Here is a 14,890-nt window from a genome sequence, read left to right on the forward strand (position 1 = left end):
CGCTCAAACCGATTAAAATTAAGCCGTAAACATGTGAGGACAGAATTAGCACATTTAGCGAGCCTCCTCTCCCACATCCCATTTTCGCTCCGGAGCGGCTGATCCCAGCAGCCGAACGCGGGTGCAATTTTAATGATGGGGACCGTTTTTGAAGTCCAGATGAAAAAAGCGACACTTGCCGTTTGTGGCTGCGCTAGATACGGTGAGGCCGGGTCCGGCGTGATTGGGGGGGGAGCAACACAAACTTGGACTCTTCGATAGTATCGGTGTCATTTTCCTCTCCACGATAAGACGCCTCGCTGACAAGGCCCGATTAGGAGAGAAAAAAAAATCATTATTACATCGCCTTTCATCCGCCGGGGGGTTTCACGATAAACAGCTCACCCGTAGCTAGATTTACAGAGTCGAAAACCTTATATTACGCTCACGCACACATCCCATCACTTATATACATATTTCTTTGAATCAATGTTTTACGAGAGGTTTACATTGTGTATTCATATTTAAAAAGCTCTAAGTTCAAACTTCTGAAGTACAGGCTTAAGTTGTAGCCAAAAAAAAAAAAAAAATCATACATTTTCAATGAGAAAATGCCCTCATTAAAACACAAAAACCCACCATTGTCTTTAGAAAATCCACTCGAGCTAAGTTCTCCTTTCTGCATATCTGCAAACTCTACTATTGAAATATTTAACTCTTGTGGCTCTGCTCCGTGAATCAAACAATTATCAAATAACGGCATATTCTTTTTGAAACACAATACGGCGTTCAGATTTCAGCAAACTACAAAAACCCAAGTTATTTGGTATGCTATACCTTGAGGAAATCCCTTCACCAAATTGTCCTCATTAAAGAGAGAACAGTAGCGATGTGCTGAAATTTTAAACACGACTATACAATGAAGGAAATCAACTGGAACAGCTAAGCTGAAATAAATAATGAAAGGCTATGAAACAATTAATTACTGAGGAGGTTTTGTACAGTAAATTGAATTGTGTGATAAAAAAAAAATTGAACCAGCAAAAAACAGCTATAAATGTATTATTATCATTATTATTTCTAAATATATGACTTGTTGAAGAGACTATTCAAATATTTTTAACAATAACAGCAACTATACAGTACATTAATGAATGCATTCAATTTCATTTTTACATTTTTAATTTACTATTATTATTATCATCATCATTGTTATCATTATTATTATTATTATTAAAACTACTACTACAATATTTTAGATTATATAACTAAATATATTCTTTAGGTTATAAAGAATTTTTTACATTTTAAATATTCTTTAAAATAATTATTTAAAAAACTACATTATTGAATGCATTTCAATTTCATTTTAAATTTTAATTTAGTTACTATTATTACTATTATTATTATTATGACATCGCTTTAAATTATATGTGACCCTGTCTGTGAAATCCAGGCTAAAGTCTCAAAATCTAATTATGAGATAACAAGCATCAAAGTTTGATTTCAACCATTAATTTCACTATGATTTCAATCTTTGACATGGCCTTACTCAGTCAATATTAAAGATATAAAGGTTATATTTTCACAGAATGTTCTACATCTTTATGAAAGATGATTTTATGAAGAAAACAGTAAATCACAAAAAATACTTTAGCTGGGTTTTCACAGGCAGGGTCACATATAACTAAATATAATATTCTTTTATTTAAGAGATTAATACAAAATACTTAAAACAAATACTTTTATTGAATGCACTCACTTTAATGTTGACATTTAATTTTATTATTGTTATTAAATTATACTGAATAATAATAATAATCATCATCATCTTCAAAAATGTTTAAAGTGCTTAAGAAGAAAAGGCCATGGCAAACACAGACAAATGACAGTTAAGAAAAAAGGGAATTCCATTCAAAGAACCAAGTTATCAGTTTCATAAAATGGTAGAAATCAACCAGAAAGTGTGGAGGAGAGGGATGAAGGAAAGAAAATGAAAGAACGATAACATGGAGGAGAAAGAAAGAGAGCTAGAGGCAGTGAAACGGAGAGACGGAGACAATCGCGTGTCTGTTACTGGGACGCTCTGACACCCATGGACTGACACAGCATGTCTTAAAGCCGTGCTCACGCTCAAAAGGAGCAGCGTTTTTTCATGTTTACAAAACATATTTATTTATTTCTTCATTCGATCATTTATTTTGTTATTTATTTCTATCGGGGGCACTCTCGGCTTCTCTATAAAGCCTGCGACAACAATAACTACTCTCCCCCCTCGCATGCTCTTTTAATACCACTGCAGAAAAAAATCAAACCGCTCTCAAAACAAAATTGATGTACGCTTTAATACAGTCGTCACATCATCACAGGGTCCTTGCGTCGTCTGCCTTGGTGACAACTGCAGGGCTGCTTAGCTTAGCCGCCATGGCTACTGCTTTGTTGGTCGCTTCAATGATTTATCACAAAAAAGGAAGGAGAGAGAGAAAGAAAAGAAGGGCCTCTCGATTGAGTCATTGGCACCTTTGATTGACAAGGCCTAATCAGCTTATCTGGGTGCTAATAAAGATGATGGCCTGCGGAGACACTCTCTACCTGGCTCTGCGTGAACTTTGGGCCCTGGTGAGGGCCCCAGGGGCCAGGCCCCAACCCACTCTGCTTATCTAAACACTGCTGAAATCAATCCCTAATGAGCTGGTTTCATTTTGCCCCATCGATCCGCTGCCACAGCGGCTGCTGTGTATTCAAAGGCCACCGCTCTGCCCCTTTACGGACCCCATTCTCGCAGCTCGTTTGTTTATATCGGACACTCTGTTAAAATTAATTTTGATTAATTAATAGATTTTGAGGTCAACTGTCTGAGATTAAATTGTTTTCTTAGAAAAAAATACAACTAACCATTCTTCAACAATCCCAAATGTGACTGCAAATAACAGAATTACACCCCCTAGGTATTTTATTTTCCTCCATACAAAACATCTTTTGCCCACTTCCTTGGCTTTAATAAACAGCCGGGCATTTCTTTGATTAGGATTTATTTAACACTTGTGGGCTCTGGGACATCTCTGATTTAAATGCCTTTAAATTGGCTGATTTGCTCCCTCCTACTGTACTCCAGGCTCTCTTCAGGCCAGCGTGCCTCTGGTTCAGGCAGCTTTAAAGTGGGTGCCCTCTGCTAATGAAGACCCATACTTTATTTATGAGACAAACAGTTTTGTAAAAGGCTCTGCATGTCCAGAGAGCACTCTCAATATCTCTCTGAGGGCATGGAGTGCTCCTGACATGCTGCTAGTGCTGGACTGAATGCACCACACACTAAAACACCCTTAAAACACACACTCTGCAGGTGCAATCAAAAAAATTCATAAAATTCAAATTGCATTAAAAAAATACATAAATAAAAAAATACAATATGGAGACTCCTCACAATTTTAATACAGAACTAGGAGATTTTTCCATTATAATCAAAAAAACAATCATCCTTGATAATAAAATTATTTGGTCAATACAAAGAGCATGTTTTAAAAGTTGTTTTAAATGACAAATTAATTTAAAATAACAAAACAAAACTAAATCTTAAGCAATTTTGTGCATTATTAGCGCTCAGCGCTTATTTAAAGCAGTGATAGAAATAATGAAGAAAATGTGACCGTAAATGTTATAGTATTTTTTTTATTTATATACGATTTGCAAACACACTGATATTATTTTGATTCTAACTATGCTATTATTTTAAATGTAAAAATAATTTATATTCACATGCACAATATATAAATATTAATACTCCATTACTTTATATTTATGAAATGTAGAAGTAATAATAAAATGTGTAAACAAACATACGGCATGTTTAGATTTTAAGTAAGCTATTATTTCAAGACTTTAAATGTATTGTTTGTGTGTGTGTGTGTGTGTGTGTGTGTTACTGTGTGTATACTTACACTACATACATACATATATATATATATATATACTGTATATATTCAATCTTCAATTCAATATTCTGTCTTAAAGTAATAGTATAGTTTAAGTAAAAACAACATTTTTTAAATAAACGAAATAAACAAAATTAATTATTAATTATTATTTTATGAAATAGAAAAGCTATATAAAAACATATATAAATATAAAATATATTTTATTATTAATAGTAAATAATAATTATTTATTTTCTATACTAATTTAGAATTGTTTTGTTTTGTTACAGGACAGCAGAAACCCGAATGGTCGGCACTATAGCAGGTGTAGATTGCCGCTCGAGTGAATTTTAACACATGGTCCATAAACTGGCCGATCCGCCTCAGTGTGACACAGAGAACGAGGGTCACCGCCGCAACCCAAACAAAGCGCATCTATCCCTGCAGCTCCTCAACAGCCACTGAAGCGGGTCTGTGTTTACTCCAGCGATCGCTGTGCATTTTGCGCATGGTTGCTGTGCCCAAATCCCAAAAGTACAGGGTTTGTCCTTCTTGGGCCACTTCAGTTTAGGACTACCTGCCGCTATGCTTTTAAGATGCAGGTGTGTGTGTACGTGAGTGTTGGGGTGGTCAGTGGGGTACGGGGTCAGGGATTAGGATCACAGGACTGAGACACACAGGCCGAGTTGCGCTTTAACGCGGTTAGAGAAGGGCTGAGTAAACAGGCATTGTTCTGCGCTTGCGGCTCCCACACTGAGAGCAGTGGAAGCAGTGCGGCATTGTGACGGCTCTCAGAGGCAGAAACCGTCCCTTATGGGGAGAAAACTCCTCTCAGAGGAGGTCTGATCCCGCCGTTGAAGTGTACGGGCTTCCACTTGGTATCTACTAGAAAAGCAGAAAATTCAATTGGGCAGACATAAGTAAAAAATATGTCTGAATAGCAGAAAAACAAAGGGACTTCATTCAGTGAACTGAACATACATACATATACATATACATACATACATATATATATATATATATATATATATATATATATAAATGTATGCAGGGCAGGAATGAGAAAAATGAAGCACGGGCTTGAGCGGATCCAAAATAAATGAAACTACATTTTTCAGCAGAGGATGCAGATTGCATTTATGAATTTGTGAGTTGTTCTTGCGAGACATCAAACGCCAGTGGTCTGTGCAACCCTTTCTTGATTTGAATTATTAACTGTGTCGACGTCGCACACAAGCCACCCTGCCATTATAGTGTAAATTAACAAACTTTTCAAAACTAAGACAGAAGCCAAAGAAAGCCAGTAGCTTCTTGAAGAATGAGCTTTGATACGTCTCTGAGGAATACACTCTGCTTCAACAACACGGTGACAGCCAGGCTAAAAAAAAAAAGACTGCTGATTCAATCTATTTCAGATCTAAATTAGTTCATTTTCTTGTTTGAATTATTAACTGCGTCGACGTCGCGCACAAGCCACCCTGCCATTATAGTGTAAATTGACAAACTTTTCAAAACTAAGGCAGAAGCCAAAGAAAGCCAGTAGCTTCTTGAAGAACGAGCTTTGATACGTCTCTGAGGAATACACTCTGCTTCAACAACACGGTGACTGTCAGGCTAAAAAAAAAAGAAAAAAGAAGCCTGCTGATTCAATCTATTTCAGATCTAAATTAGTTCATTTTCTTGTATTTAAAGATAAAAACTAACCTTCAGACAGGTGCAAATCAGGTGACATCTAAGGTGCTTTATTTAGAAACCGGTTTATTAAAATATCTCGGTCTTTATTTAGCTTGAAAAATTGCAGGACGGTGGAGGCAGGGAGTTGTTGTTTATTCTAGTCGACACGCCATCATTTGGTACCCATATTAAAACTCTTTCTCTTTCTCTCTCTCTCTCTCTCTCTCTCTCTCTCACACACAGGTAGGTGACTGGAAATAAGGTGGTGTGTTTTGTGTGAGCCTAACAGTACTGCGGCTGCTGCTCTACACCTCTCTCCCTCTTGCTTCTCTTTGATGTGCTCCTGAAAATGTCACCAGTCGTCAAGGCATTTTTTTCCACTCTCTCTCTCTTTACCGCGCATACGAGCGAGACAATTTGCTGTCGCTCACCCCCCTACCCAGAATGCCTACCGGTTTCCACCGCTATCTGGTAGCCAGCTTCCAGCCTCCGAGATGACCTTTCCAGCCTCTCTGTGTTGTCCAACAGATGTGCTCTCTGAAAACAAACCACAGATGGAAAGAAAACAATGAGAGTGATTGAGAAGACTGTGACATTATTTACAGAGACATTTTCAACACAATAATAGACACACTAAGACAAAAGGGTACAGACCGCTTAATTTAACTTATATATTGATTTGAGATCGTCTAATTATGAGTTGCGTTTTGATAAATTGGACTGATCTTCGTGCAAATTCCAAAGCAAAAAAGGACGGAGCTCCAATCTAACACCTTTCCTTCTTTTTAATTGAGGCTTCCTTCTTGCAGTGGCTTTGTTCTGAAGGTGTTGCCAGATCTCATTACCTCACATTTAAAACCAGGGCAAAGATTAGCATGGGAGGGATGGCTAATTGAGCTGTAATATATTTTCAAATGCTGCTTCAGATTACCCAATATCTGTTAGTCTGAGTTCAGGATGCCACCATAAACCTTGTTACACTGTTTTTTATTTGATGTGTACACTTTTACAAATAAAGGTTCTTTATTGGCATCTGTGGTTTCATGAAAAACCTTAAATATCCATGGAAGCTTTACATAGCAAAAAAAGGTTCTTTATTGTAGAGAAAAGTTCTTAACACTAAGAAAAATGGTTCTTTTAAGAACTGTTCCATTGAAGGTTCTTTCGGGAACCCAAAATGGTTCTTTAATGGCATCAGTGTTTTGGACCCTGTATTTTTAAAAGTGTATGCTGACACTCTAGTCTAAAACACTTGCTGGTTTCTCTACTGTGCATTTCGGATGTTTTAGGGGTCACTGTAAATAATGGAAACCAACAAGGCGTGTAAACTTTTTCAAGGAAAGGTTGGTACGTCTTGTGTTGAGTTACAGATGTATAAAGTCAGAAGTCATAAATGTAAGATTAAAATAAACATCATGGTCAAGGGCCAGATGCATTAATATTGCACGTTGTGGGCAGCATTTATATGTCCTTCAAATGATGACAACTCATTTCAGAAAAATAATAACCTTGGCCATACTGAAAACACTGAAGTGGTCTCAGACTCATGTTTCGAGAACATAAAATAACAACAACATAAAAATACAGTAAATTAACAACAGTGTGTGAAATATTACAATTAAAAAAAGATATATATTTTAAAATAAACCAATTAAATAAAAAGTAAATATATTAAAATATTAATGAATTTTATAAAGTAAAATATTCCTGTTATGGCATATGTGATGATTTGGTGCATAAGAATCTTAAAATTATCTTAATATTCATTTCTTAATATTATCACAATTGAAAAAAAAGTGCTGCTTAATATTTTTGTGGAATGAATAGGAAGTTGAAAAAAAAATCTTACTGACCCCCAAACCTTTGAGTGGTAGTGTCTACATACTAGAAATAACAGAATTTATGCAAAATATCTAAATAACTCATACATATGTAAATATATACGTGCTAGAAATAAAATACAGTGGAGTCCAAAAATTCATTTGTAAAAATTTTTTTATTTTGGATTTTTCTTAATTTAAGTTTTTCATTGCTAATTATAGTATACAAGCATAGATTTAAGTAAAAATGTTATTCAGATGTCTTTTGTTCCCATCTTCTCCCTTTAAAATATGATGATCATGTGATTCACAGCATGATTCAAGAATGATCCAAATCTTGGGCATCAGAACATCAACATTTAGCACAAAGAATTTCACACGATCAATGTCACAAATTTACACTTATTTCAGATTCTGAACAATTTTAAGTCAGTAAGGCATATTTTTTATTCTTTTCACATCACAGCGTCTCTGTTTGAAATGTGGCACAATCCTAAAACTTTCTTAAAACTATGTAGTCTTAAACTTTTGAACCTCACTGCAGATACTAAAAAACTAAGATTCATGCACTATTTTCTGGTAAGTCATATCATTTATGAGTGTGAAAACTGAATGAGACCACTGCATTTCTATTTGTAAATACAGAACAGAGAGAGCTAACTACATTTCTAAAGGACGTTAACCTTTATTCCAATTTACATGCACAGAAAGAATAAAGGCAGAGGGAAAAAGCGAGAGAAACAAGTTTCCAGTTCTAGTTAAGCTGTCAAAATATGTAGCGGCTAATCACGGAAATGAAATGAAAAATAGACGACATTCCACTTTTCAAAGTTTGACAATCACAGAGAAGGGAAAGAAAAGGGAGAAAAAAAAACTGTCTGAACTATTTTTCTTCTCCTCCTCTCGGTTGACAGATGTCATTTAAAATAGCTGAAATACTTTTTAATAGTTTAAGGGAGGGGGTGTTCGTGGGAGATAGAGGGAGGGAGAAAGGGAAAGAGAGAGAGGGATAGAGAAAGAGGAGAGAACAGGGGTGGAAGTGCATATGGGGAAAAGGGAGCCATCTCTGCCTAATGAGCCCCTCTGGATCAGCTGGGATGGAGGGGACGTATTGACATGCACCGCTTAAACTAATACACCTAGCCCAGGGATGTGCCTGTGTGCCTGGAAGCACAAGGCAGCCGGGGATACTGACAGAGTAGCTCGCTCCCCCGTCTTCAAAGAGCTCAAGTGATTAGTATGTTATCATTACCATTCGAAACGTGATTTTCCTATTCCCTCTCGGCAAAGGTGACACGTCTCGGGGAGACGGCCAGCAGACTCGCGCGCCGGAAAGCCACTTCAAAGCTTTTTCTCGAATTTCTCTCCCTCGCTCGTTCTCACTCCCTCAGTCGGTCTATTTTTCTGAGGGAGGGGGGCTGTTGATGTCTATTGTGCGCGTGTGTGGGGTGCGGGGGAATGGGGGTGACACACACCGAAGGTGGCTGCGTAGGTGCAGTGACGACAAAAGCGCGGAGAAATGTCGACTTCCTGAAAACGTGAAAGAATGGCCTATCAAAACGAATTACCTCGCTCCAGCTGATTTGTTTTTTCGAAAAATGTCCCACGTGTGGATCCAAACGCATCCGTAAGGAGGTGATTATGAGTAACAAAGCACGTTAGACATAACATATCAGTTCAGATATTTAAAACAAAAAGCCCTAGATGCATATCACTCACTTTCATAGACCAAAATGACCTGAATAAAATACATTTCTTGATTTATTCACTATTGGAGCAGCAGGACTGTCAAAATTGTCTCTCTTTTTCGGTCTTATGGAGTTCAACAGAAGCTTCTTTTAAAGAGGGCATGATAAATATTGGTGCGCTTGCGACCGCCTCTGCGCGCGCCCCTTCTCATTTGTGCCAATGCATGTATGCCTTTTTATCTGACACCTACTTTTTCTACAAAGACGTTCTTAGATACTATAAACGAGATTTTTTTTTGTTTTTTTTCTTTCTTTGCATTTTTTTCTGTTGTGAAGAACTGCACTTCAGTTGTAAGTTATTAACGTGGAACCCAGGAACAATGCGAATGTGACTCAAAAGAATCGTCTTCCCTTCTCTCTCCCCTTTTTTCAATATCAAACACGAGCGCTAGCTGAGGAAAAGTACAGTTTTAAAAAGCAGGCTAAGTGTGTATAAGCTGCATGGGCTTTGATTCAAATTCAGTAAAATGGGAAGGGGAAAACATGTGTGATTTAAAAACTCTACATTCTGGGGGAAAAACAAGTGCGGCTGAACCCACTGAAGATGTCTTTTGACCCAAGGCTGAAAAAAATGCTATACTCCCATTTTGTTTGGCCATGTGGGAAAAACAATAACAAAAAAAGGAGAAACACACACAAGTCAAGGTAGCAAAGAACGCAGAACTGTGAGGGGCTATAAATTATAAATGCAGGAGGTGGTATGGCTCTACAAATGGGATTATTCAGCAATAGGAAGTGAAGAAATCTAAACAATATACTGATGTTCACACAAACACAGACACGAGAGTCTACAAAGATCCTCCAAACCAGAGGCACTGCTGAATTTCTTCTCTTATTTGAGCTAAGAGGATCTTCTAGCATGCGCAGTATTGTTTACTTTAATGTTTCTGGTGTAGCTTTGAGATGGGGAAGAGCAAAGAAAATTATCAGGCACTTTAGATCATTATATTTGAATTTGTGCTTTTATTTTTTACAGTACATAACAGGATGACACATACTTACAGTAGTAATGAATTAGTAAAATGATGCAAGTGTCGTTTTACTTTCATAAGATGACAGAAGCGAAGATAAGGTTTTTCAATTTTCCATCCATAAATATTTGATGCGCCTTTACAATTTCTTCAAGATAGAAAGAATCAGAAATTTGCATTGAAAATACTGTTATCTTCAAAGATAAGCAATCACTTACTAAACATCTTTACAAAAGCAGGAAGAAACATGATGCAGTGCTATCCAGTCCTCCACTGAGAGGAGGCTTCCTTTATGAATGAAGATCTTCAGATATTGTAGTCTGTGTGTGTCTGCATGTGTCTATGAACAGGGGAATCCTAAGCCCAAACAACAAAACACACACACACACACTCACAACCCTAGACAGGAGATGAAGATACCGGCGAGCAAACGTACACACAAGCACACACAGATCGAGACGACGGCCTTTTTTGCCGTAATCCACATGCATGCTCACTTCCAAGTCGGATGAATGCTACAAATACAAAAAGACATTACAAATCATCCCCTTATCTCGGACTAAAAGGCAGGCTATTGTATTTCTCATTTGCTGAGTGGGGGGAACGTCTGGGGCTGCTTCCTAACATTACACAAAGAAAACTCTGCTGTTGGTTGTAAATCCATAATTCTGTTATATTTAGAGCCATGTATGCTAATACATTTAAAAACATACATTTAAATATACTTTATTTTATATGGTGCAAATAAGTAAGGAGTTTATACCTGCTGTATACTAAAGAAACGAATTACTTATTTTCAAAATAAATGCTCTATAAAACATATTAAAAGGTGATAATTGCACATAGAACATAAGTTTGAGGATAGCAAGATTTTTTAATGTTTCTGTAAAAAAAACATAAAAACGTATGTTTATATTAAAAGACTGCATTTATTTAATCAGAAATACAGCAAAAACAATAACATTGTGAAATATTATTAAAATTTCTATTTTCATATATTTTAAAATGTAATTTATTCCCATGATGGCAAAGCTGAATTTTCAGTAGCCATTACTCCAGTTTTAAGTGTCACATGATTCTTCAGTAATCATTCATATCTTGATTTGGTGCTCAAGAAACATTTATTATCATTATCAATGTTGAAAACAGTTGTGAGCAGATGTGCTTATTTCTGTATACTGTATACTTGGCATAAGTGTGTGTGTGTTCATTTCCTCTATCTGTATATTTACATTACTTTTGCTGTCATTATAACACACACTTACTTTACCTTAGAAACCTTAAAAAACACTAAAGATTTAATAAGACTTTTAAATATAATCTTAAACAAATCTCAAAATTAATATCCATTTTCACTGTCTGTTGTTTTAGTTTACAACTTATTTTTAGTGTTTCATTGTTTCAAATTTAAGACTAAATAGCACAGAATATAATATCGGCCATATAAGATGCGTCTTTGTGTTCAAAAACTGTTAGACGGTTGAATGAAACGGTTAAAAAATTGAACTATTTTTAACTTGACATTTAAAAAAATATTGTTACAATTTTACCATGCAGACTACTAACAGCTGAAACACAGCATGCTAATGGGGAAAAAAATAGTTAACCTCACTAATCGACTAGTGCTGGACAAATAGTGGACCATCATGACCCATCACTAAAAGAAAATAAAAGCATATCCAGATCTCCCCCTCCCTTTTTATTATAACAGCACGTCTCATTGCGTTTTCATATTGGGTGAATGTTTTGACAAGCTGATTAAATCTTTTAAGGTTTGGTGTGAAACAGCTTTGATTCAGTTCCTCGTAGAGCAGTATGTAGAAATGAGCCTCATTTTGAGCTCAATCAAAAGAGACTTTAAAATCAGATTAGGCCTTTTTTATTCTGACGAAGGGGGAAATTAATGGAGGATCCGCGGGAAAAAGAGAAGACCAAAATGGGAAGGAAGAGCAGCACTTACCTCTTCACGTAACTTTATCAACTGCCACATGAAGGCACAAAATAGAGGGAGGGAGAAAAAGAGAAAGAGAGTGAGAGAGATAGAGATAGATAAAAAGCCGAGACATGGCAGGAAGCAGATCAGTCATGCGGCTGGGTACAGAATTAACCTTGAAGATTTATCCGTTTGCATGTTTAGCATTTAGAAATCACAGACAAACACATTAAAAGAAGCTAAACACGAGACTCATGCCGACTTTTTTGAACAAACAAAGATCAAGTTCTCGTGCTGTCACATTAAACAAAGAGACCGGGAATGGATTTCTCAACTCACGACGTCTAAACTATCATCATCAAGGAAGAGGGGGAGAGAAACAGTCACATCACAGCACTTGATATGGGATAAGGGGGGAAAAAACACTAGCGGTACAGTAGGATAATACAGATTTTGTACAGTAAGGATGGAAGCTTTGAGAATTTAGGCTCCTTAACAACAACTCCGCAGGATTCCTACTTCTGGGCTAAGAAACAGAAAGTGACACCAAGCAATGCTCCTTTTTATTATTACAGGACATGCACGTCATTTCTGACTTGCTATCAATGTCAAATTAGAGTGTATTATGCATTAGGCCCATGAGGGACGAACGTGTATACATAAACATAAAGCCAAGCGGTTGCATCTTATTATGGAAACAACCTACCATGGAACAAAAAAGAAATCGCATGCATGGGTTATTTATTTTTTATGAAAGGGAATAGCATATTAAAACTAGTAAAACAGAGAATGCATGTCTTGTGGTGAATTCAGCGGCTCTTGAATGGTCTCTGAAAGAGGCTAACGTAATTTCAACTTAATCAAGTACATTAAGCATTTAGAGAGGCTCTTCATTAAAGCCTCTTTATGTAACACACGTTCTCGGCAAAAGGTGAGTTGCTTATCGGCAGCACGCAACATATTCAGAAGAGGAGGGGAAGGACAAGTTTCTTAATTTGTCAGCTGTTGCAGGTGATTTTTTTAATCTCCATTTCTTGCCCGAGATTAAAGGTTAGCAGATCTAAGGGGAAGCTTCGGGACCATTATTAAAGGCCTTTCATCTCTTTTTGTGTGCGCTGGTCATTTTGAATTTCGCTATTTTTAAATCATTCGTTATCATATCAGAAAAGAGACCGAACTCGGATCGTGAATTATAAACTTAATACCTCACTAAAAAGGCAGACTGCGGTGGTGGCCGCTGTGGGTGGGGACGGTGTGTTTCAAATCTTTTTCTCCCATCTGCCGTGGGTTCACAACAAAGCTGTGGTTGAAGCTCATCTTGAAGTACGTCACTAAATCTAGATGCAATGTTTCTGATATAAAGTACCTTTTGCAATAAATAAATAAATAAACAAACAAGGACTAAACAAACGTAAAAAAAAATGAAAATAAAACCATCATAAAAATAAGCATTTAACTATAAATTGTACATTTCAGTTTCAAATTTGAAAATAAATATGAAACACAAAAAAGTATTAATAAAATAATTAAATAATTGGGGTTGTGTCTAACCCTAACCCAAAAGAATAAAAGTTACATTACATATATATCCTAACAACACAATGAGCATGCTATGGAAAAACAAATAATAATAATAAAACATATAATTCTAAAAAATGAATTACACTAAAATAGTTAAAATGTTGAAGTTAACCTTCAATATTAAGTTAAAAAAAATGAACTTCTACACTGAGAACCAGGAAATAAGTCGGGCCACATTGCAGCTCCTAGCTGTGTATTATTTATTTTTTTTGTAGTATTATTAATGAGTTGCCTGCATTATTCAAAAGGCCAAAGTTTGTGAATACGCTATAGAAGTAGCTATTTCGGTTTGCTGTGAGCTCACCCGATCTATACACAACCCTGCAGACCGTCTCAATGAACACCAAACAAACCTTGTTCTATCATATTTGTGCTGCTTGGACGATTGCGAGCCCTCGCCGAGGATTTACCAGGAGAATCTGGAAGCCTTTAAGCTTGCTGTTGTTCTTTTCTGCTGTTTTTCCTCTTTAAACCAAACCAGACCACCAGTCTTTTGTTGCTTTACCTGAACTCGCAAGCATTTCTCGGGAAACGGCGGGAAAAAAAATCGCGAAATTGTTTAATTATGTTATGAGTTCATTCTGTTTTTGTTTTTTTTCATGTGGTTGTTATTCGAAACTGCACTGCTGCAATTTTTCTGTTATGATAATCAGCGGATTTTCAAACAAAGATTTTTTTTCCAATACGGAACTCGATACAAGTGGTAATCTGCTTCCTTTGTAGCCTGTAAAATCTGGTCCACGCCGGCTCAAACCTGCCCAATCTCTCGTGGCCATGCCTTCTGCTGTGTCTGAAATCGAAACTATTCCGCAGAGTATTTGTGTACGAAAAAAAATGTGTGTGCGCTCACACAAGAACGTGTGTGGTAAAAATGTGTGCGTTTCGGGTGGAAAGGGTAGGGGGAGGGATGTTGAAGAAAAAAGTGCAACGGTAGACCACCACATTATTAAAAAAAAGAGCGATAGCGCCAATTCGGTCTCTGTCCGCATACAGATAACGAATAAATGCCGAACTCTATTAAACCATCCTTTAGCTATTATCGCCGGGCCAACACACTATTTTCAGAACTTATGACGGCTCCCTATTTACTTAGCTATGAATCCTCGCCATGTAACGAACAGATTTGTGACTGGTAATGATCTGCTCAGCCAGGGCTATATGAAATGATCCTGACCTCTTTTAAATCATCAGGAATTAAATTGACCGACTCACCCCAGTCACCCCCGCCACATCTCTTCCCCTCCGCTCTATCGCTCCTGTCTCGCTCGAT

The 14,890-nt window shown here is 36.8% G+C and overlaps 1 protein-coding gene across 4 annotated transcripts in view; it reads right to left on the bottom strand.

Moving 5' to 3' along the window:
• Positions 1-14,890, bottom strand: part of LOC107702459 (vesicle transport through interaction with t-SNAREs homolog 1A-like) — a 136,852-nt gene that overhangs the window by 96,359 nt on the left and 25,603 nt on the right. For 2 of the 4 annotated variants that reach the window (XM_016504786.1, XM_016504789.1), the window contains exons 5-6: positions 12,067-12,087; positions 6,020-6,104 (exon numbers count right to left, since the gene is read on the bottom strand). In XM_016504786.1, coding sequence (XP_016360272.1) covers positions 6,020-6,104; positions 12,067-12,087 — 106 coding nt within the window. The remainder of the gene's footprint in view (positions 1-6,019; positions 6,105-12,066; positions 12,088-14,890) is intronic. The other 2 variants (XM_016504788.1, XM_016504787.1) reach the window with 1 other exon arrangement.

Source organism: Sinocyclocheilus anshuiensis, unplaced genomic scaffold (genome assembly GCF_001515605.1).
Source record: "Sinocyclocheilus anshuiensis isolate Anshui unplaced genomic scaffold, SAMN03320099.WGS_v1.1 scaffold190, whole genome shotgun sequence".
Taxonomy (NCBI): domain Eukaryota; kingdom Metazoa; phylum Chordata; class Actinopteri; order Cypriniformes; family Cyprinidae; genus Sinocyclocheilus; species Sinocyclocheilus anshuiensis.